We start from the raw sequence: 25,264 nt of genomic DNA on the forward strand, positions 1-25,264 counted from the left end.
ATTATTTCATATATAATTTACACTGTCCCATTTAGTGTACAGTTTGGTGATACCTGGTATATTCACAGTTATTCAGTTATCTCAACTTAGTTGTAGAGTATTTTCATCATTCTACAATCCATCTTGTACCCATTAGCAGTTACTCCCCATTCTCCTCCGTCTCCACCATACCCCTATCCTAGACAGCCACTTATCTACTTTCCTTTAAATAGATTTGCTTACTCTTGACATTTCATGCAAATATAAACATACCATATGTGTCTTTTTAAAATTTTTTATTGGAATATAGCTGATTTACAATGTTAGTTTCAGGTGTACGGCAAAGTGTATCAGTTACACATATAACATATATGCACTCTTTTTTTAGATTCTTTTCCACATGGGCTGTTACAGAGCATTGAGTAGAGTGTATGTGTCTTTTTTTTAAACTGCATTCTTTCACTTAGCATAATGTTTTCAGGGTTCATTCATGATGTAGCATGTATCACTACTTCATTCCTTTATATTACCAAATCATGTTTCATTGCATGGATATGCCAGAGTTTGTTTTTCCAGTCATTAATTGTCAATATCGGCAGCAGTTCTATTGGGGCCATTATGAATAATACTACTGTGCATGTTTGTGTGCAAGTATTTGTGTGGATGTATTTTCATTTCTCTCGGGTATATACCTAGGAGGTTAATTTCTGAGTCATGTTCTTAGTCTATGTTTAACCTTTTAGAAACTGGCAAACTTTTCCAAAGATAATCACACAATTTTGTATTCCTGCGAACCACCTATGGTGATTCCCATGTATTCACAATCATTGTCTGTCTGCTTAGGTTTAGGCATCTTAATGAATTATTAAAAGTATTATATTGTGGCTTTGGTGTGTGTTCACCTAATGGCTAATAATTTTAAGCATGTTATGTGTTTACTGATCATTTGTATATCATCTTAGATGAAATGTCTATTCATTTCTTTCATCCATTTTAAAAATGAATTACATGTCCTTTTATTGCAAGAATTGTTTAAGTTCTTTCCTTACATATACACACATGAATTATTAGAATTCTCTATACATTTATTCTAGACACAGCTCCCTTACCAGATATAAAATTTGCCACTGTTTTCTCCCATTCCTTGGGCTGTCTTTTCACTTTCTTCCTATTGTCATGTCCAGCACAAAAGTTTCTAGTTTTGAGGAAGCACAATGAATCTATTTTTTTTTTTTCTCTTGTCTCTTATGCTTTGGTATCAGATCTAAGAAATCATTGCCTAACTTGAGGCCATGAAGTTTTTTTCCTGTGTTTTCTTCTAATAGGTTTATGATTTTAGCTCTTATATTTAAGTCTGTAGTTAAATAGAGAGTTGTTATGATGACCAGAAAATGTATATTTAAAGCATCTAGCACAGTGACTGGTACATATCACTGCACTATTCATGAGTCATCCATATCTCTCTGAAACAAAAGTGAATAAATATGTCCTAGAAAGTATCTTTTTTCCCACTCATATTGTTATTGTTCTTACTGCTTTTTGCAGTGGTATATGGTGGCACTAGTGGTAAAGAACCCACCTACCAATGCAGGAGACATAAGAGACATGGGTTCGATCCCTGGATTAGGAAGATCCCATGGAAGAGGGCACGGCAACCCACTCCAGTATTCTTGCCTGGACAATCCCCATGAACAGAGGAACCTGGTGGGCTGCAGTCCCTGGGATCACGAAGAGTTAGATATGACTGAGCGACTAATATGCAACACCCAGATCTCCCACAATGGAGGCAGATTCTCTACCATCTGAACCACCAGGGAAGCCCATATAACAAGTATACATTATTTTAAATAACACTTCCATAGAGATTTGAATCATTATAAATTTTTATCAATAAATTATTTATAGTAAATAGAATGCAAAGAGATGGAAGAAAAAAGAGCAAGCTTGAGCAGATTAAGGTTCTGTTGTTCATTTAGGTAAAAGTTTGTAAACATGAAGACATGTTACAGTATAATCAAAATATTCTCTTTGGAAAGCATATTGAATTTGAGAAAATTTGGTTTATATGTGATAATCATTTAAATTACTTAATTTTCCTAAGACATCACAGAGTTGTGCTATTTTTTGTGGTTTGGTTTTTCCTTTTTAAAGTAATATGTTAGTGTGTGTTGTGAATAGCTGATAGATGATCTGCAAATGTTTCTGGAGAGTTTAGTAAGTATATTAAAAAAGGCAAGCTGAGAAGTTCATGATGGTAAAGAAGTGCATTGCTCCTTCTTACAATGGAGTATATAATTTTTTCTCTGTACCCCACTTTCTTCTGAATGACTATTCTTCTGCCGTTATGACAGTGAAGGTGTTGTTTTTGATACACTTGAATATGCTTAGCTTTTTTCTTAAGAACCCAATATTTATTAGGGATTATTTAGTTATTTCTGGAAATAGACTACCACATGAAGCAAGTTGGTATATGCATGGCTATTTCTCTAGTACCTACCCCAGCCATGGATGTGGCAAGAGGTGGGCTCTGAGAGCAACTGTAGTTCAAAACTCTGAAAATTATGTTTTGTATTCTGAATATACATTTCATGTTAAATATAAAAGTATACAGATTGGTGAAGGAATCACATTTTACCTCACATAAAAAAGGATAATCCTTTTAGATTATTAACAGAGCAGTGTGAAGAAGCCTTGCACTGAAGCTACAGCAGTCTTTGGCTAAATAAAGGATTTAGTAACATTCAAATATTTGTCCCAACCTCAGAGGACATCCTGAGATAGAGCTGACTTTACAGATGGTACAGGTCTCTCTCTCTGGGTTCTGGTGTCTCTTGCCCAGGATTTCCTTGGCCTTTTAATGTGTTTCTCTGACTCTTGAACTAGTGCAGTTAACGGTAGCTCTGAGTGAGATTTGGCTTTAGTCCTTTATAAATAATGTCAGCATAGTATGTAGGAATGACAAATCTGAAAATAGGAAATGCATATTTAAATCTCTGGAAAATCTGCCCCATGGTTTGATGTTCTTAGACATGTGAGAGCCAGGTTTTGAAAGGATTAATTAGCTCAGTCTAAATGTCTTTCAAACTTCAGAAGCATTTCTCACAGTTGTTACACACTTTTGAGTGTGCCCATAGACAATCCCCTTCATATTCTAAGGAAACCCATTCTTTAAAATGTAAGATACATACCTTTGACTTCAGCATTTATTTTATCTCAAATACACTTTGCTATCTTTTGAAGGAGTGTGTCATTTTCTAGAGTCTCTAGCAGAAATAACTATCTTGCAATTAAAAACAATTGATAGTATTTTGGTTAAAAAAAAATCCCAAACAAGTAAGTTTATATAGCAATTAAACATGTTTTCAGGGAACTGTGTGTGGATGGTTTCATGGAGTGAAAACTAGTATTTTAAGAAGTCTTTAAATGATCATGCCTCCATAAATGTGCCATCAGCAAAAAAACAACAACAACAAAAAAGCAAAACAAAAAAAAAGAGGAGGGAAGAGAAGGCCGGGGAGGATTCTGTCCCCTTTGGAACACAAAGGTCTTTCAGTTGTGGGTGATTGGAATGGGGGTGTTTGGGTAGTGGAAAAAAATGTTCTAGCATGTGGTAATGAGGTTAAAAAAAAAACCAGCAATGGATGATTACTTTTCTCCATCAAGGCTCCTTTATCCTCATAAGCTCAGACAGTGGTCAACATGTTAGACACCCCTCCCTGTTTTATGCATCCCTTAACTGTGTTCTTTGACAGGACCGGTTTATACAGCTGGGCCTTTGTTCAGCTTTGCGGGAAATAGTACAGAACAGCAGAATATATGGCAGAACAGCTATAAAGTGGTAGATGGTAAACACTCTGATCCCATGCGGGATTCCACCTTGAAAGTTTGCTTTTGTTTGATTAGCTTGTCTTTTAGGGATTTGTAAAGTGAACACCTTTAAAACTTTTGTGCGTTTTTGTAATGAAGATTTTATAGTGATATAGGAAAATTGATTGTGTTTATCAGTAAAATTTCTTGCCAGGTATAATTTTAATAAACAGAAGTGAAAGGTGCTCACCTGTCTTACTGACTAAAATTTTAGTCTATAATTAGACATTTCTATTATAGAGACATGCTATTTCAAAAAACATTTAACATGGTGTACACTTAGTCATCAAATTGACTAAAAAGAGAAAGCAAATAGGAAAAGGTATTGATTTCAAAAAATTTATTTATATAACATACTCTAAATTTTTTTAAAGACAGAATTTGTTAGTGACGTTACTGTTAGCCCAGTTTTTAATCTAGTGTAAACCTTATATTGGAAACCTCTTGTGTCTTTATACTAGTCATACCTTTAAAAGAGTTTGATAAATTTCTTCTCTATAGCTTATGCTGTGTCTTTTGAATTTTTGTTTCAGAGGCATTAAACTGGTAGCCTTTACATTCCTACTGAATAGTTTGTACCCATTTATAGAAAAGAGCTAACATTTCAAAGTCATCCATAGTGGCAGTATGAATCATACTTTTAAAGCATTTCCCCCCGCTAAAAACAACAGGGAATGTGCTAAAACCAGAAAGATTAATGGGGGGAGAAGATAAACAGTTAAGACGTAAAATGAGTTTAGAGGTCAAGCTAGAAAAATAAGAAAGCTTATGGATTTAATTCATATTCATCCAAGCAAAGAAGCTTTGGCATGAAAGGAACCAATGAAGAGGCTCAGCATTCTTAGAGCTTCAGCCATAGCTGCATCCTGCTGTTTTGGAGTTTGGGTTGATAGATGCTCATCATCTTTGGCACTGCACCCTTCCTTTTGGACTTCTCTTGATTATTACGCCAAATTCTTCATTTTGCCTGGAAGTTCAGAAAACTTGTCTTTGCTTAGTATGCCTATCTCTCACATCAGAAGCTGTTGTTGTAGAAAAGATTTGTGCACTGTATGTGTGTTCTTTGCTGTCTCTTTTGAATATAATATACATATTTTCCACTTTATTCATTTTTTTCAACAGCTGTTATAGAAACAGGCTGAAGTCAAGTCTGTATAGAGTATGGAAAAGAGAGTGAGTCCTTTTAATTGACCAGAATTGAGCAGAATCACATAAACTTTTTCTTGTTATTTGGATTCCAACGAGGGTAGAGGTCATAATATTTTTCTTCATTGGACTTCTTAGTCATTCTCAACAAATCTGATGCTGATATTCAGTACTACTTTTAGCTATGAGCCTCCTTTCTCATCTCTGCTAGGGAAAAAAAAAATCCCACACCATTCTCTAGAGGTTTGCTTTTGAAGGCTTAACTTGCTTGATTTCACAATGACCTTTGAAAACAAAAGAAATTAAAACTAGACTGGTTACTTAATTATTTTTGTCATCATTATTAAATCCTAAATAAATTAAACATGCCACAGATTTTATTTCAAGATGTACACCATGCTAAGAATAAGTCACTTTTGATTATAGAATAATTTGCTATTTATTTAGATTTAGCCAGTAATGTGAGAAGAGAGAGCAAGAGTGGGGGTGGACATTGTTAAGAGGAAGCTCAAATAAGGAGACAGAGAGGGAAGCTCAAAATAAGTACTTAATGATATTATTTTGGGAAAAAAACATATATCCTTGTGATTCTGCCATAGATTCTCCTGGGAGAGTCAAAATGACCAAGTTGTTAAAATAAGTGAATTTTTTTTTTTTTTTTTTTTTTACAGAGGTGTCAGTATCATTAAGCCTAAATAGATATTGCATCCTACTTCAAATCAAATTGATTTTTTTTGACATGTGCACCTTACCTAACGAGTTTTCTTCAAAAATGAAAAACTGTATTCTTTTACTGTGGCTATCAGATACAGTGAACAGGTTATTGCAAACATGTATATGTATATATACACACACACGCATATATATGTACATGTGAACATATGTAGATACTCTTACATCCTCATGAGGTAAACATGAAAACAATTGACTGACATTATTTTAGTAAGCAGTACTTAAGAGATTAGTACTACTCCCTGTAGTAGTAATATTTAGAAATTCTTTCCCTTTGGTTTTTTCCCTTATTTTTATGGGTTAACAAATTGGAAGGAGTTTGTTTATACTTCTTTATTTTTTCCTTCAAAATACATACAACTTTTAACCAAATAGTTTTGAATTCTATAGCAAGTAAAAATTGTTAGTGTATGTTATGATTAAATTTACATGGTCCTGTCTCATTATTAAAGAGGTTCCATTAAAAAAAAAAAAGAGTATTAATGTCAGTATCAGTAAATATCTTTTCTCTCCTCTTCCTCCCTCTTCTTCTCTTTTTCTCTCAATCTCTCTCTCTCACACACACAGGGTTGCCTAAATACACAAGATATAGGCTTCTTGACAAGGTCAAGGATGGAACAATAGGAATTGAATTAATCCCTGTTTCACAGCAGTTGTTCTGATAGAGAGTAAAAGAGATTGCCCTTCTCAGGTATTCTACAGACAGCTTTTAAAGATTACCTTCTACAAGATATTGAGAATGGATATACATCTCCATGTTATTCTTCCAGTATTCTGTCCAGCTAAGTACAACCTGAAATTTATACATGTGGCAACCATGTGTCTCAGAAAAATCCAACAGGCTTCTGATTTTTTTAGATTTTCCTTATTTCTTTAACTCAAAGTGCACAATTACTTGTTAAACAGTCTGCCTCAACTTTTGATTTAAAAAATGGTACTTTTGTTGTTGTTGTTACTTCTTAGTAATGAGAGTTGTACAACGTGTGTAGGAGGAGATAATTTTTGTTAATCCCTAGATTTTCCCCTTCACTCCTCTGTCTGTCCCAGGAATGGATCGTGTGGCTCCTCAGTGCTCAGCTTTCAGACTCATAAGGAGCCGAGCATCTGGGGAGACTCAGGAGGTGAGCACTTTCACGCTGACTCAGAGACCAGCCGTGTGACTCCAGCCTGGCGCTGTCACGCCTGGTTATGGAAAGGCAAGAACAATGCCTCCCTTGAGAAAGGGGAAAAAAAGTCTAGTGCAGTCACAATTTTGATGTAAAATTTAAATCATCCCTCCACATCCTGTGGACTTAGAGCTGTCAGAAAGGCAAAACTCATGCTCAAATGGAAAAAAGTTTTTTATTTCCTTAAAAAGTATACCCTCTCTAACTCTAATAACAAGTCTCAGAACCACAAATCTTAATGCTAGATTATTCCAAATAATTTTTAAGTAATCAGAACAAAAAGACTTTATTTTTTAAACTGTAGGTAGCTGAAAATTAAACACTCTTTTTCTGTTTGTTTCTGATTAATGGCAAATGCACAACAATACACAAATTTTAAAAAATCATAACAAATTAGTACTTTTTTTTTCTTTCATACTCATTAATTTGGTCATTTTACCTACAGTGTAAAAGGAATTTCTCTCAACATTTTAAAGTCTTAGTCATTTTCTATCCTGTTTTAAGCAGATTGGCTGAAATTTAGTGTATCTGATGATTAAAAAGAATCTGATCAAATGTTTAATAGCTCAGATATAGGTGTTACTGTTTTTGAGATAAGGAAACAAAATTTTAGCAATTATCAAATAAGTCTTAAGTTAGGGCTTTTTAAAGTACAGAATTCTTATTACCATATTCTAGTGCTATAAATGACACACTTTTTGAGAATTTTTTAAAGAATCTAGAATTCTATAAAAGCATTTACTATCTCTTGTCTTTTTGAAAGTAGCTGTACCTCAGATCCATAAAAGTTCACCTAACCAATTTCTTTCAGTCCTAAATAGACTTGTACTGAACTGTATTTTTTCTAAGTATTAGAACGTTATAGAATAATTAGAAGAGAGTTTAAATTTAATGCTCTTTATACCTTTTTATTTATCAGGAATACTTTTGTTTTAAGCACTTAATTTTAAAATAGCACAATTAAAGCATAATATAGTCTTTTGGCTCCAGAGCCCAGCTTATACATTACTCATAATAAATCAGTCTTCTATCTAGAAAATTTTCTTGGGGTCTTCATCTAATAACGTGCGGTCTAACTTTGGAGTTAGTTTTTAGTAATTACAATTAGTAAGACCGTAAAAGAAAGTAGGAAAGAAATCAAACTTTGAGTTCTGAATCATTGTAACCTGGAATTTTGCTGTGATAAACTGTTATTAAATGTTTACTTTTGGTATTTGTCTCTCTTGTTTAGGATACAAAAACAAATGGACATTTTGAAGTTTATTTTGCTGCAAACTTTAGGTCCATTTATTCAATTCTGAAATATACTTGTCCAACTAGTAAAGAAGAACTCATTTCTTTCAGATACTGACAAGAATTAAGTTCTATTTCTGAGTCCTTCTCTCTTTCTAACTTCTGATGCATATTATTTTTCTCTTTCTTTTCCACACTTTCCTCAGAAATCTCTCTACCTCTTCATTTTTTTCTCTTCTTATCCTTTCCAGTTTCTCTGACTGGACAGGCTGGGAAAGTAAGAGAGAAATGCTAGGAAAGAGAAGGCAGAAAGGTGGTGAAGCAGTTCAGAGTGGTGCTCTTCTTATCAGCGAGAAGGGGTAGTGTAAGGAGCTTCTTTGTCTCAATGCAGAGGGCATCTCAGGACCAAACATATGACAAGGTAAACATGGTCACTTTGAAAGTTCTTTGTGACTATGACATTTTTAATTAACACAGTTTTAAATATGGTTTAAACTTTTGTAACATTTATTTTTTGTAAATTCAAATTATATTTTAGAACAGAATAAATTTATTCTTAAGTAGCAGTAGCTCAAAAATTGCTTTTGATTTTAGCTTTCAGTGTTGTGGTAAATTTTGTTTGAAAATACTGGTAGAAATGAGTTTCTGGTGACGTATAGTAAAGACTAAAAGGGAATCTAGACTTCTTTATAACCCTGTGTCATCTGTTTTTATATTTCTCTGAAATCTGTATATCTCCTTCTGTTTATCGTGTGTGTATGCCAGGACCTGATGAACTTGTCCATGCTTCTAAATAGCAATGTAATAAATGTGTTCTTTGTATATGGGCACCAATGGGTAGAGAACATAGATTGGCCTGTTCTGTAAGAGAAACTGATAGCAAATAGGATTTACAGGAAAGAGAAGAAAAATGTTAACATTTGAAAGACTACATATTTACTACAAATACCTTTTCTAGCTAAAAGACTTTTGAATATTATTAATATATATGACAGACTTGGTTACAAAGTTTATATAGAATTTACAGAGTATACACAAAGCTGACTATAAACCTAGTAGGAAAACGAAGATGTTCAAAACATGGAAGGGGGAAAAAAGGAATATACCATGAGATATGAAGAACCGTAGTTGAGATTTATAGGTACAAAGTATGAAACTGATCTTTTTCTTTATTGAAATGACATGCTAAGTTTGTGTAAATCTATGTTTGTAAGGAGTGTTAGTATTTTCATTGGTAAGTGGACAGGAGTCAAAATCTGTCCATTCACACTAAACATCTATGTTGATTCCCCAGGTGGAATAGTTAAACATTCTACTGAGAAAAAATCTTTGAAAAACAATAGAGGTTAATTCCTTATCTTGAATAACCTTCTCACAGCAAGCTTAGTTACAAAAGCAACAAGACAAGTAACCAGACAATTAAAGGTTAATATCCTGAACAAGTAGTTTAATTAGTAGAAAAACTTGGCATAACTTCTAGAAAAATAGTACTAATATAATCTTTGGATATGAATGATTATCAATTTTTATTGTATTTGTAATATTCCATGTTTGTTATTCCCTTAAAAGAGGATTCATCCTTTCAAATATATCAGTTATTTTTGAAATGTTTTCTGTTTGCCATGCTTAAAATTTAACATGAGAGAATGGATATTAAAAGGGAGTATTTAGGAGAGGAATCAATGGAAGTTTTAAATTAGATAGAGTCATGGTCCAGAATTTTTCAAGTTCATATTCAGAATGTTTAGTTTTGTAGAATCATTTAGAGAATAGTTACATTTCTTCACATATCACTTGATCTCTCTTTATTTGTCTTCTGTGCTCTATCCTTTTCATACACTGGTCTCCCAGAGTTGGACGGAGTGCAGAATTTAGATTTTCTCCCCCTCCCACTGCTCTATTTTCTGTTTTTCTCTTGGAGAGACAGCTTTGTTCTTGCACTGCTGTTTATTATAGTGTGAAGACCGAGTGGTGTAACAAAAGATAGTTAACCATTTTTATGACTCAGTTTTATTTTTTATAGATCAAGACTAATAAGAATACTGAATCAGAACATTGTGGAAGAAATCAATGACAAATAATTACAAGTATTGGTCAATGCTCTACCTGTGTTTAAAAGATCACAGTGACTTAGTTACTTCCACAGAAGTAACTTTGGTTACACAGAAGTCCTCCATTTTCTGACTATCTGCTATTTCTTTTTAAAATTCTCTAGTCAACAAAGATTTATTTCTAAAATGAATTTAATATTTTCCTCCAAGCTAGCCTTCTTTCTAAAATATGTATTTTTCTTATTAGCAGTATCATTCTGTAAATCGTAGTCAATGAATCTGTTTATCTTTGAATTATCTCACCCAAGCATTCCCCCTTCTCTGGTTTCCACCCTCAACCTTCTATCAGTTACTGATTTCTGAAAGACTTCCTTCCTAGAATGTAATTTTGATTATGTTATTGTGTAGCTCAGCAGTCATCTCCAGTTTCCTTCTACCTCCAGTATCAATCTCACATTTGGTACAGCCGTTCACACTTGTTGGAATCTAACCAGAATCATTATCATCTGGTCCCTGCCTTTCACCTTTATCTGCTTTTACTCCTCATAGAATCTTCCACTTGAATCAAACCGTTCTACTGACTATCATGTATCATTCTGTAAATTTCTTTAATTTGCCGATGTCATTTCCCCTATCTGCAATCCCCTCTTCTCTGTGTCTGTTTACGCCTGACCTATCCTTCATTGCACTGTTGAGTTCCTCTGATTTGTAGGAAGCATTCCCTGATTATTTTAAGCAGGGTGTGCATGCGTGCTAAGTTGCTTTAGTTGTGTCTGACTCTTTGTGACCCCATGGACGTTAGCCCACCAAACTCCTCTCTGACTATGGGGTTCTCCAGGCAAGAATACTAGAGTGGGTTGTCATGCCCTCCTCCAGGGAATCTCCCCAATCCAGTGATCAGACCCAAACATCTGCATTGCAGGCGGATTCTTTACCACTGAACCACCAGGGAAGCCCTTAAGCAGGACAGTATCTCTCTATTATCTATCCTCCATGCTGCCGCTAAGTCGCTTCAGTTGCGTCCGACTCTGTGTGACCCCATAGACGGCAGCCCACCAGGCTCCCCCATCCCTGGGATTCTCCAGACAAGAACCCTAGAGTGGGTTGCCATTTCCTTTTCCAGTGTATGAAAGTGAAAAGTGAAAGTGAAGTCGCTCAGTCATGTCTGACTCTTCGCGACTCCATGGACTGCCGCCTACCAGGCTCCTCCGTCCATGGGATTCTCCAGGCAAGAGTACTGGAGTGGGGTGCCATTGCCTTCTCCAATCCTCCATAGTACTCATATTTATAAAAAATCATTTACCTTAAATTATTCTTTCTTGATTTCTTAAATGATGTTGCTATCTGTAGGCACATGATAGTCTTTCCATAAATTGGTTTCTATGAATGAATGAATTGCTGAATATATGTCTTCTATTTTCATCTACACTGTACTTCTTTAAAAGTAAACCAGAAGCGTCTTTGTATCTAAGTTACCTGTTTCCTCTGTAACACAAAGGTAACTTGCCTGGTACAAAATAGACACTCTGACCATTCATTTACACATAGAAAAATACATTGAGTGACAACTATGTGCTAGGAATTATGTAGTTATATAATTAATTGTAACTCATTCAGTATAGCAGATTATACTATTTAGGAAAAAAATACAAAACTGTTTGGAAAGGTTTTTGTTCAGCTTGGAAAAATCACATGAAATGATCATCAGTAGACCTGTGTTTACTAAAATCTTGTTTTCTAGTAATAGATACTAAGAAAAAGAAAAATAATTAAGTTGTTGAATCAATGTCATAGGTGATACCGATGTTCAGTTTTTTTAAGTGGTCTGCTATCAAGAGTTAATGATACTGTCTGAGGTGGGGAAAAGTCATTTCATCTATGGTGGGTGGGGCAGGTTTTAGTAAGAGCTGGGATTTTAGTTTGTTCTTTCTAGATTTTTTAAAAATATTTTTATACATAACTGTAAACCTTAAAAGAAATAATATTATCATTCTATAAGAATAACCAGTAGAAGGCACTGCTTCCTAGGACTTTATCTCTGAATTAACTAGTCAAAGGTTAAAATGTTTAGAGAAAAACAGAAACTTTAAATGGTAACTACTATGCACAGAAAGCACTGCCCAATCTGAGTCTTCCATTTTGTGTTTGGTCCGTACACAAATTTCTTTGACTTTGTACATAACGTTTTCTAGAATAATTGCAGCAAAGAACATTTGCTAAGCAGACAAGAGTTAAATTTAAAGCAGTAAGTAGATGAGATTCTTCAGTAACAGACCTGTTAATAGTTAACACTGTAGCATTTTTTATAAAGTTACTTCACTTTTATAGTATTTTACTTATTGCATTTTAAAAAGAACTATAGGGTGTTTTTTTTTCCACAAGTACTTAAAACCTAAATAAGCAAGGCTTACCAAATCCTCTACATAGAATTATTAAAAAGAAATTGAGTGTTATCACTGAGCTGGATTTCTTTTTTTTCTGAAATTAGAGCATTTTCTAAGCCTACACGTCCTGTAAGATTGGCTCTTACAACTGTCTGCAGTCAGAGAATAGTAAGATAGTTCCTGGTTTTCAGTAGTAGATTTCATTAAACACACATTGAGTGAGAGACCACTGCATTCAGAAAGGATTTTAAGTCCTGAGTAAGGAGCTTTGGACAAAACTAAAGTCTTCCTTCTTCAGTCTTACAGTGGGGAAGACAGATAAACAAAGAAAATAATTAAAATACTGCAGGTGATAAATGCTTGGAAATGATGTTGGAGCAGAAAACTAAATGAGATGAGGGAACAAGAAAGTGTGTAAATAGGTTAGGAGGACTTCAGGTTGAGAAAGTCCCTAGTATGAAAAAATATATTTCAGGTAGTGGTGAATTAGTTTTCTGTGGCTTTTGTAACAAATTATCAGAAGTTTAGTGACTTAAACTATACAAATTATTGTATACAAACCATTCACTTAACTTTTCTAGAGGTCAGAAGCCTTATTATAGTCAAGGTGTTGGCAAAGCCCATTCATCCTAGAGGTTCTGGGGGAAATCTGTTTCATGGCCTTTTATAGCTTTTTAGAGGCCACCTATGTTCTCCAGCTTGTGATTGCATAGTCCGTTTTCAAAGTCCCGCCTAGTATCTTCCTATCACTCTCTCTGACTCTGATGCTCCTGCCTCCCTCCTTTGTAAGGACCTTTATGATTACTTTGGGTCCATTCACAATATCCAGAATAATCTCCTTATCCCAAGTTCTTAATTATATTTACCAAGTCCCTTTTGCCTTGTAAGGTAACATATTCACTGGTTTCAGAGATTAGAGTTTGGGCATCTTGGGTGGGAGGTATTATTCTGACTTGCACAAATAACAAATAGCACATGTTAACTGCACATTAGAATCACCTGGAAGTCTTAGAAATTTCTGATACGCTGTGTGCATTCCAAAACCAATAGCATCAGAATATCTGGCAGTGAGACTCAGGCAGCAGTAGTTTTTATACCTCTCCTTGTAAATAACTGCAGATGGTGATTGCAGCTATGAAATTAAAAGACGCTTACTCCTTGGAAGGAAAGTTATGACCAACCTAGACAGCATACTAAAAAGCAGAGACATTACTTTGTCAACAAAGGTCTGTCTAGTCAAGGCTATGGTTTTTACAGTGGTCATGTATGGATGTGAGAGTTGGACTATAAAGAAAGCTGAGCACCGAAGAATTGATGCTTTTAAACTGTAGTGTTGGAGAAGACTCTTGAGAGTCCCTTGGACTGCAAGGAAATCCAACCAGTCCATCCTAAAGGAGATCAGTCCTGGGTGTTCATTGGAAGCACTGATGTTGAAGCTGAAACTCCACTACTCCGGCCACCTGATGCGAAGAACTGACTCATTTGAAAAGACCCTGATGCTAGGAAAGATTGAAGACGGGAGGAGAAGGGGATGACAGAGGATGAGATGGTTGGATGGCATCACTGACTCAATGGACATGGGTTTGGGTAAACTCCGGGAGTTGGTGATGGACAGGGAGGCCTGGCGTGCTATGGTTCATGGGGTCGCAAAGACTCGGACATGGCTGACTGAACTGAACTGAAGTGAACTGATGTAATTCCAATGTGTATTCAAAATTGAGAACGTGAGTTTGAGCAAACTCTGGAAGATAATGAAGGAGAGGGAAGCCTGGCATGCCTCAGTCCATGGGGTCACAAAAAATTGGACACAACTTGGCAACTGAACAACAAACAGTTCATAAATTTTTTAAACCAGAGACCCCGAGTTGCATTTTTTTATTCCCATTAGATAACAGTCATATACATAGTAAGCAGTGAGTAAAGGGTTGATGATATAAAGATTCCTTTCTGTCCTGGAATTAGACATCACTTCTTTGGAGAAGATTTTCTTGTCCACACACAAAGAAGTTAGTTAAAGACTACTTTATGAACTATAATAGTCATTGTTATAGTTATAAGTGAACTGTATGGTTATAAACTAACTCTAGAAGTTAGTATTACACTAGATTATAATTAGTCTCATGTCACTTTCTTTGAAGTCTGAGTTTTGTTCCTTGTCCATCTCGTACTTACCACAGGAATGACAAAAAGCATCTCTGAGTGAATATAGAAGAGCATACCCCAGCCTAGATGCTCAAGTTATTCTCAGGTGTTCTTTTACTGTATCATGGACATGTAGTGCAAGCTGAAGGATTGGAATCCTACATATCCCAGATGGACAACACATGGAAATTTTCTTTTTTTTTTTTTTTAATTTTTCAGTGGGTTTTGTCATACATTGACATGAATCAGCCATAGAGTTACACATATTCCCCATCCCAATCCCCCCTCCCACCTCCCTCTCCACCCGATTCCTCTGGGTCTTCCCAGCCCACCAGGCCCGAGCACTCGTCTCATGCATCCAACCTGGGCTGGTGATCTGTTTCACCATAGATAATATACATGCTGTTCTCTCGAAACATCCCACCCTCACCTTCTCCCACAGAGTTCAAAAGTCTGTTCTGTACTTCTGTGTCTCTTTTTCTGTTTTGCATATAGGGTTATCATTACCATCTTTCTAAATTCCATATATATGTGTTAGTATGCTGTAATGTTCTTTATCTTTCTGGCTTACTTCACTCTGTATAATGGGCTCCAGTTTCATCCATCTCATTAGAACTGATTCAAATGAATTCTTTTTAACGGCTGAGTAATATTCTATGGTGTATATGTACCACAGCTTCCTTATCCATTCATCTGCTGATGGGCATCTAGGTTGCTTCCATGTCCTGGCTATTATAAACAGTGCTGCGATGAACACTGGGGTGCACGTGTCTCTTTCAGATCTGGATTCCTCAGTGTGTATGCCCAGAACACATGGAAATTTTCAATGCCACCTTAATGCTTTTTTCAAAGTTGAGACTTTGATCTATCCAAAATAAAACCCTTTGGTAGATGAAAAATTTCAAGAATTTAATGGTATTGGTTATTTTATAATCAATAGTTTTAGAAGTACAAGAGTCAAACACATAATACAACCAACAGATTATTAGCTCTTAACATAATTTATGTATTTTGTTTTGCTTCTGTCTCGTTTTCCAGCCTATTACTAAACTATAACCATAGTCATTATTATTCTAGTAGCTTAAAACATCTTTAAGAAATCTTTTACCTGAGCTACATAGCAATACTCTTATAAGTCTGACACATTTAAGAACATTCTATGTCTCTAAAAATGGAATTGAAATAAACCTAAGATAATATAATATTTTAGAATCAGTTGATTTTTAGCACCATGACTCCTTGGTATTTTAGACCTTATAATTTTTTTTCCATAACATGATATGTATGTGGAGAGACTGTTTTATCCAACTAGGTGTAAAAATAGTTTAGATATCGAGAGAACTAGAAGTTTTGAGAATAGCAGTATCTTAACTATCTCTACTTTATATACCTTTTATCTACTTTAAGACTTTTAATTTTCATAGTCATTATTAATAATGATATTAATAAAGTAGAAGTCAGCAAAAAGGTAATGCCTTCTGAAAGTCATAGAATTGTATTAACTAGCCAGCTGACCACTAAATAAGCCATCTGATATAGTTTTCTTTTTGATAACCCAGAAACTGACTCTTGCTAATAGCCTGAAATTTTCAGATAGTTAAGAGACTGACTGTATTTAAGACTGGGGTAGGCACCAAAATACCAGTTTGTTAATTCCAGCAAGAATAGTAATCCCACACAGACCATAAATAATATAATTTGTATAATAAATGAATAAAACTCTAGTCAAGTTTCATGTGAAACCAAGAAATAAAAGTCTCTTTATTGATTTAATGTGATAAATTACTTGTCAAAGACTTTGTGTATTTAAGTATGTTCTGTCACCTCATTCCCTGTATGGGAATGAGAAGTTTGCTTGGACACAGAGAGCTCAAATCTGGTACTCTGTGACAACCTAGAGGGGTGGGATGAGGTGGGAGGTGGGAGGGAGGTTGGAGAGGGAAGGAGCTACATATCCCCATGGCTGATTCATGTTGATGTATGGCAGAAACCAAATATAATATTTTAAAGCAATTATCCTTCAATTAAAAATAAATGCTTTTTTTTTTTTTAAAAAAAGAAGTTTACTTGCGTAGCATGGAAATGATACAGTGGGAGTTAAATATCTCTAGTGTTAAGTTATCATATAAAGTTTAATCTGTCAATTTGGGGATAGATTAAGTGTCCCCAATGAGACTAAGAACTTCCCTGATAGCTCAGTTGGTGAAGAATCCGCCTGCAATGCAGGAGAAACGGGTTTGATTCCTAGATCGGGAAGATCCACTGGAGAAGGGATAGACTAACCACTCCAATATTCTTGTGCTTCCCTTGTGGCTCAGCTGGTAAAGAATCTGCCTGCAATGCAGGAGACCTGGGTTCGATCCCTGGGTTGGGAAGATCCCCTGGAGAAGGGAAAAGCTACGCACTCCAGTATTCTGGCCTGGAGAATTCCATGGATTGTATAGTCCCTGGGGTCACAGAGTTGGACACGACTGAACGACTTTCACTTCACCACTTCTAATGAGACTCAGTCTTTTCTAACTGTTAATCCCAGGCCCTCGCTCCTTCTACATACTTAGAGTATACCTGGGTTAAACCTTAGTAATGAGACCAGAAATAGTTAAAGATACCTGAAATGTGCTGGCCCAGTCTGCTTCTCCTTTAAACAGTGCTTGGTAACCACTACTATTTCCTTTCTTTTCTCTGTTCTGCTGATCAAGACTTCTGCCAATAACATTTTTTCTTTAACACTTGATAACACATTTGATCAGTTTATTATCAAGTATGACTAACCAGGGAGCATTTTTCTATTGGAGACTGTTTCCAGTGTTGATTTTACAGTTTAACTCTTAGGAGGCAATCTGCATTGTCATTTTTGAGTTTTTGTTCCTGTTGTTGCCGTTGTTTTTGTGTTTTTGTGTTTTTACAGGGTTTTAAAACACTGTAGTTTTAAAGGTAGTGAAATAAACAGCAGTATTTTTTATTGAGTGTCTGCTCGGAGCAAAATGCTCTGTAAGTCATTTTTCATGCAGAACGTAGTTCATTCTCAAAGTATTACAGGTGGATATTACATCTCATTTTAAAGATGAGTAAACTGAAATAGAGATTAAAGTAAGTCTCACAGCTAGTAAGTAGCAGAATCAGTGTTTTATTTTGTATTTGTCTGATTCCACAGCCTTTATTTTTTTCTACTCTGCTATTATATCTTCAGAGAATATATCCAGACAATATATACACTTGTCTTTCAAAACTACTCACACTAAGAATAGCATCATTCAACAAAGATTAGAGCCCTCTCATTTGGTAGTATATTTTAAATTTAAAAATCAGTGATACATATAAATGAAGTGATGTGGCAGTTAGTTCATACTTTCCTGTCTCCTGTATCAGTGGTATAGAATAAGTATGGATGATTTTGTAAACAGTAATTGTTGAACAAAAATTAGAGTGATTTTCAAGGTCAAATCAAGTTGTAAATACCAGACCTTTTCTTTAATTAAAAATTTTAACTCTATTCTTCTTCCATGAAAAATTTAAAGAAAAGAAAATGTATCTTATATTTCATTAAACATGTTTGACATTTATTTTTAACCTCCGATAACATTCTCAATCAGACTCAAGTACAAAAAAAAATCTAAGTGTATTGTCATATAGGCATTAGCTTATCAAAACAAAACATGCTTATTTAATTTATTTTTCTTTGCTCAGGTATTATAAGGAAGAAATAAGTCTGAGAATCCACAGCTAAATATTTCATGAAACTGTGGAAATAAAATTGAAATATTTTTATATTCTTACCATTTTTTTTGCTACCTATAAATTTTATATTAGAACTAAGAGTCAAAATTGGGTGACTTGGGGATATGAGAGAGAAAAGTCCTTAAATATTTGAGGATTAACAGTGTTTGTAAAATTTCTTCAATTCTTAATAAGCTTTAAACAAATATCAAACTTTTTGTTCTGTGACCTGTGGTTTGCCAATAACCAATATTTCTACATTTTACAATAATCTTACTTTTAATGTAATTTTTTATAATGACAGTCATTCATTTACTTTGTTTATTCTTTGGTGAAAAAATTTTTAGTTATTTCCCTTCTTTTAACTGCCAACATTATTTGCTATTCCTGGATGTTCTGTCTTCAATAAGGTCTATCAACGTGTAAAATGAGATGGGTATTTTTCTTTCCTTTAAAATGGAATGGTCTTTCATTGTGCAGTGTTCTTAGGTGAATTCTCTTGTTTAAGAAGCCAGAATACAAGAGAGTGCTATATTAGTGTATTATTCTCACAACAAACAAGCACTGTTCTGTTGCTACCTGCTTGGCCATTGTTTCTGATCGTGTGTGCTTTGCAGTGGTATTTGGATGGTTTCCTGCTCTCTGCCAGCACAGAAAGCCATTTCTGTTACAATGGCCCCTAACCACACAATGACGGCATTAAGGATTTATGTGGAGGTTTCATTATTTTCTCCTCTTTTGTTCCTTCCAGGATGTCTTCCAAGCGACCAGCCTCTCCGTATGGGGAAGCAGATGGAGAGGTAGCCATGGTGACAAGCAGACAGAAAGTGGAAGAAGAGGAGAGTGACGGGCTCCCAGCCTTTCACCTTCCCTTGCATGTGAGTTTTCCCAACAAGCCTCACTCTGAGGAATTTCAGCCAGTTTCTCTGCTGACGCAAGAGACTTGTGGCCATAGGACTCCCACTTCTCAGCACAATACAATGGTAGGTTTCTCATGGTCTATTGTGCCTACACTCACTTTGTGACCAATCTGCTCCTCTAGTAGTTTGGCTTCAGTCCTAGGCTTTGTAATTATCATCTACTTAATAATCACACACAAGATTCACTCCTAACATCTTAGAATTCTTTGTAAGTACATTGATTCCAGCAGGGAGTATACTTAAACTGTTTTTGTTTGCTTTGGTTTTTGTTTTTCACGAATTCTGCTTTTGAGATGCTCCCAACTTAATTAGTGGAAAAAACATAATCTAAGAATAATATGAACACGTTTAAAATTAGTCCTCAAGAAAGTTAGCTATCTTTATATTTCTAATAAAGAGATATATTTCTAATAAAGAGTAATAAAATTTTAATAATTTTTCCAGATAGAGCTATAGCATTTTTTTGAGTAATTCTACCATGATAAATCAGGGTGTTTTTTTTCCTTTCAATTTTTGCTTCCCTCAGATTGGGTTCCAATGTTTCTTACAGTATTGGGAATATTACAGAAGTGCATGTTTCATAGAGACAATACGTTTCTGATGTAATTGCACTAATTCCTAACTCAGTCGCATTCACTCTGTTGCTTTGATAATTCAGTAATTCCCTTGTACATCCTATTCTAGAATTTGCAGCTCTGGGTAATTTATTTGGCCCCTGCTCCTGGGGTCTGGGTCACCACAGAAAATTAGAAAGCCGTGGTTTCATGGATGAGAGGGAGAAGACAGCATAGTATCTTTGGCTGAAGCTTAAACAGAAGACCCACACACAAATAAATAAGGCCTTTAGGTTCTTCTTAGGAAATTAAATGCACAGAAACAGCAGGCTGGCAAGGTAGTCTGGCACTTAGCTGCCAGTCAAGCCACCCTTGCCTTTTTAACATGACTTCTTGGGTGGGTATCACAGTATTTGTGGCCCCTCTTCTACTTCAAGGATGCCAATGCTGTTAATTTGAACCAGGTTACATCAACAAAAATATTTCTTCATACATTCTCATATCTTTAAAAAAAAGGCTCTGATTCTGTCAAATCTTTTATTTATTTATTTATTTATTTTTTTGCGGGGTGGTGGGACTTCTCTAAGAAATGATTACACATCATAAATGTGTTTGGTACTGAAATACACCCACTTGTCTATGTCATTGAATTTCTGGATATAGAATTAAACCAACAAGAAGAATCAGATTCTCTTCTAATATCCGTGAAATAAACACTGTCCTTTGATAATTCACGTTAGATTTACATACTTCCATTCAAATTTGAATCCTCAAAGGCAGAATTTCTCTTGAGTATTTTTGACTGCGTGCCAAAATTTTCTTACCAAGAAGAATGTTTTAGCTAACTCTTATATAGTACTCTTACAGGTATGTTGTTTCAAGCACATGACATATATTAAATTCATTTAACCATCACAGTAATTCAATGAGGTGTTATCATTAATCCCATTTTATAGGTGAGGAGGAAACTGAGGTACAGTGGGTCTAAGTAGTTTGCTCCAGATCACAGCTAGTAAGTGGGAGAACCAGAGTTGGCCCAGATGTTTGTATTTCATGCTTTTAAATTTTATAAGCTCTTCACAATTATGTACACACATTTAATATTCTGATAATCTCTTATTTGTCAAGTTAAATCATACTATGCATAATTCCTCCTTCTTTCCCCTCTACTATGAGTTCATGTTAGTAATGTGCAATGATATAACTTCTTGGCCTCCTTCACAAAGATTAAAACTAGAAAAGGAAAGGGAGAAAATGATAGTAAGCAACTCAACAGAGTTGAGGTAGAGAGGTCAGACTCCCCATTTGACATTGCATCAGTGCTCATGCTTTTCCCCCTCTCAATATGTTGACCGTTGCCTTCTTTCAGGGAATTTCATGTGGGGGGTGCTTCTTGGTTTGGTTTTCCTGTAATACTGCTATAAACATAAACACACAAATTTAAAGGAGTGAAAATAAATAATTATTGCTAGAAGAAAGGGGAAACTATTAAGTACATTCAAGGATGAATATGAGAAAAGTATGCTAAATTGTTAAAACATACTGCAGTTGGCACAAGTGGATGCTACAGTGCAGGATGTTCATTTCAGTTCAGTCGGTCAGTCGTGTCTGACTCTTTGCGTCCCCATGAATCGCAGCACGCCAGGCCTCCCTATCCATCACCAACTCCTGAAGTTCACCCATACCCATGTCCATTGAGTTGTTGATGCCATCCAGCCATCTCATCCTCTGTCATCACCTTCTCCTCCTGTCCCCAATCCCTCCCAGCATCAGGGTATTTTCTAATGAGCCAACTCTTCGCATGAAGTGGTCAAAGTATTGGAGTTTCAGCTTCAGCATCAGTCCTTCCAATGAACACCCAGGACTGATCTCCTTTAGGATGGACTGGTTGGATCTCTTTGCAGTCCAAGGGACTCTCAAGAGTCTTCTCCAACACCACAGTTCAAAAGCATCAATTTTTCAGCGCTCAACTTTCTTCACAGTCCAACTCTCCAATCCATACATGACCACTGGAAAAACCATAGCCTTGACTAGATGGACCTTTGTTGGCAAAGTAATGTCTCTGCTTTTCAATATGCTGTCTAGGTTGATCATAACTTTCCTTCCAAGGAGTAAGCGTCTTTTAATTTCATGGCTATAATCACCATCTGCAGTGATTTTGGAGCCCCCAAAAATAAAGTCTGACACTGTTTCCACTGTTTCCCCATCTATTTCCCATGAAGTGATGGGACCAGATGCCATAATCTTAGTTTTCTGAATGTTGAGCTTTAGGCCAACTTTTTCACTCTCCTCTTTCACTTTCATCAAGAGGCTCTTTCGTTCCTCTTCACTTTCTGCCATAAGGGTGGTGTCATCTGCATATCTGAGGTTACTGATATTTCTCCTGGCAATCTTGACTGCAGCTTGTGCTTCTTCCAGCCCAGCATTTCTCATGATGTTCTCTACATATAAGTTAAATAATCAGGTGACAATATACAGCCTTGGCATACTCCTTTTCCTATTTGGAACCAGTCTGTTGTTCCATGTCCAGTTCTAACTGTTGCTTCCTCACCTGCATATAGGTTTCTCAAGAGACAGGTCAGGTGGTCTGGTGTTCCCATCTCTTTCAGAATTTTCCACAGTTTATTGTGATCCACACAGTCGAAGGCTTTGCCATAGTCAATAAAGCAGAAATAGATGTTTTTCTGGAACTCTCTTGCTTTTTTGATGATCCAGCAGATGTTGGCAATTTGATCTCTGGTTCCTCTGCCTTTTCTAAAACCAGCTTGAACATCTGGAAGTTCATGGTTCACATATTGCTGAAGCCTGGCTTGGAGAATTTTGAACACTTCACTAGCATGTGAGATGAGTACAATTGTGTGGTAGTTTGAACATTCTTTGGCATTGCCTTTCTTTGTGATTGGAATGAAAACTGACCTGAGTGGGCCTTACAAATAGCTGTGAAAAGAAGAAAAGCGAAAAGCAAAGGAGAAAAGGAAAGATATCCCCATTTGAATGCAGAGTTCCAAAGAATAGCAAGGAGAGATAAGAAAGCCTTCCTCAGCGATCAATGCAAAGAAATAGAGGAAAACAACGGAATGGGAAAGACTAGAGATCTCTTTAAGAAAATTGGAGATACCAAGGAAACATTTCATGCGAAGATGGTTCAATAAAGGACAGAAATGATATGGACCTAACAGAAGCAGGAGATATTAAGAAGAGGTGGCAAGAATACACAGAAGAACTGTACAAAAAAGATCTTCACGACCCAGATAATCATCACTCACCTAGAGCCAGACATCCTGGAATGTGAAGTCAAGTGGGCCTTAGAAAGCATCACTGTGAACAAAGCTAGTGGAGGTGATGGAATTCCAGTTGAGCTATTTCAAATCCTGAAAGATGATGCTGTGAAAGTGCTGCAGTGAATATGCAGGGTGTTAATGAAAATGAAATCCAGTTTGTAATGGAGAATACAGTGTAACTAAATAAAACCTATGAACTACCTTCTTTATACCAAGTTTTCATTGTGCACTATGGAAATAATTTTCATAAGGCATGACTCCTTTCCTCAAGCAACTTTACCCAGGGGTGAAATTCTAGGGTCTGTGGCTCTCCTGAAGATAAATGGAGAATTCTGTGTGTGCACACATGTGAGTAGGGTTATGGTTTTTATCAGATTCTCAAGTAGATCTGAAGCCCCCAAAGTTAAAGATCTGCTGTACTTGACATTAATCCAGTGTCCGTGGAAATGATTTAACTTAGTTTTAGAAACATCAACACTGATATTTTCTTTTACTGTAGGTATCTACTCGGTTTCTAAATTTGTTCCTGCCTCAAAAATGTCTTGATTTCTTTTATACAACCTCAAATTTCCAGCCTCTCCTCTTTCCCATCTTCCTCTCAACTTCCACTAGACTTGTTTCCCTGAGAAAAGAGTTGGATTATTTATCCCACTTTGGAAACTAATGTATGTCCTTGTTGCCTACAAGATTTAGTCTACAATTCTCTTCTCATAAAGCTCTATATAGACTGACTCCAAAATATGCCTTTTGTCTCCTCTTTGACCACATCCTGCCCAAGACCCAGTGCTTCAGTCTTATGAAGGTTTTCATGCATGTTCATAAACATACCAGGTGACCTCTAATGACACAAACTTATTCCTTCTACCTGGAAAACTATTCTTATTTTACTTTCCTAGTAAATTGTGTTTCTCCCACAAGACTAAGTTCAAAATTGCTTCTTTTAGATGCTTTCCCTGACTTCCCAAGTCAGAATGGTTCTTTATCTATGGTACATGTTTATGTCTTTTCTCATGGTCTGTGTTATAATTTATGTATCTACATGTCTGCCTTTCTATGCACTGTACTTCTCCTTGAAGGCACAGTTATACATATATACACACATGTTATATGTATTTGTATTTCTGATACCCAGTGTAATTGATACTCAATTGAGTATAATCGATACTCGATTTATGAGTACTGATTAAATGGCAAATTTTATATGGATGATTAAATAGGAAATATGTTTTGAGTAAAGATGTTAAGACATTATTCATGGTGAATATACTGATTTTCTAAAAATGTTAGAACTAAAGTAGAATATACTAATGTAGTACAGAAAGTATGCTATAATAGCCATGATATATTCAGCTGTTAAGCTGATTAAGATGTATTTTACTCTGTTATCAAAATGATTAAATACATTCATAGAATTTTTATTCAACACAAAATTCTTTATTTTTTTCTGAATACTAGGCCATTGTCATATTCATCTAAGTCCTTTTATTTCAATAGTAACATACATTATTTTGTTCCTATTCAGTATCTTTGAAAACAGAGGGAATGTCTCATTATCTTTGTATCATAGAGTTGAATTTAAGGAAACAAAAAAAACAGGTTACCAGCTTTCATTGCTGCTTTATATGTGACATTTATACTCCATTCTTTAATAAAAAAGAGAGATATTTAGAGGTCTACATTTTATATTGCCTACATAGTTTGGAGACAAAGTAAAACTTCTGTGTAATCCCTCAAATGCCACCTTGAAGTTATACAGAAATGCTTTCAGTATAAACTGTAGGCTGGAAAATATTTCCTGAGATACAAATTCTGTACACCTCATGACTGCTGCCATATATTGAATTTGGGGAATTAGGGTCCTATGTTCATATTCGGGGTATGCAAGCGTTAAGGTTTGAAATGGGTCAGATAAAGATGGAATTCTTCCCTTCTGAAGTTGTGGGTTTTTGCCTTGATATTTTGGAGAAATAAGCTAAGCGGCTAACTAAGACTAACTATATACAGTTATAACTGGTATAAATACTACAAGTCCTATTCTTGGAGAGTTTTACTTACTGTTCAGAGTAATATTATACTGTAATAATATATATAA

General features: G+C 35.5%; 1 protein-coding gene across 9 annotated transcripts in view; it reads left to right on the forward strand.

The window, feature by feature from the left end:
• Nucleotides 1–25,264, forward strand: part of SOX5 (SRY-box transcription factor 5) — a 1,093,182-nt gene that overhangs the window by 693,631 nt on the left and 374,287 nt on the right. For 8 of the 9 annotated variants that reach the window (XM_065940365.1, XM_065940375.1, XM_065940347.1 and 5 more), the window contains one exon: nucleotides 19,169–19,400. In XM_065940365.1, coding sequence (XP_065796437.1) covers nucleotides 19,169–19,400 — 232 coding nt within the window. The remainder of the gene's footprint in view (nucleotides 1–19,168; nucleotides 19,401–25,264) is intronic. The other variant, XM_065940404.1, reaches the window with a different exon arrangement.

Source organism: Muntiacus reevesi, chromosome 1 (assembly GCF_963930625.1).
Source record: "Muntiacus reevesi chromosome 1, mMunRee1.1, whole genome shotgun sequence".
Lineage (NCBI taxonomy): Eukaryota > Metazoa > Chordata > Mammalia > Artiodactyla > Cervidae > Muntiacus > Muntiacus reevesi.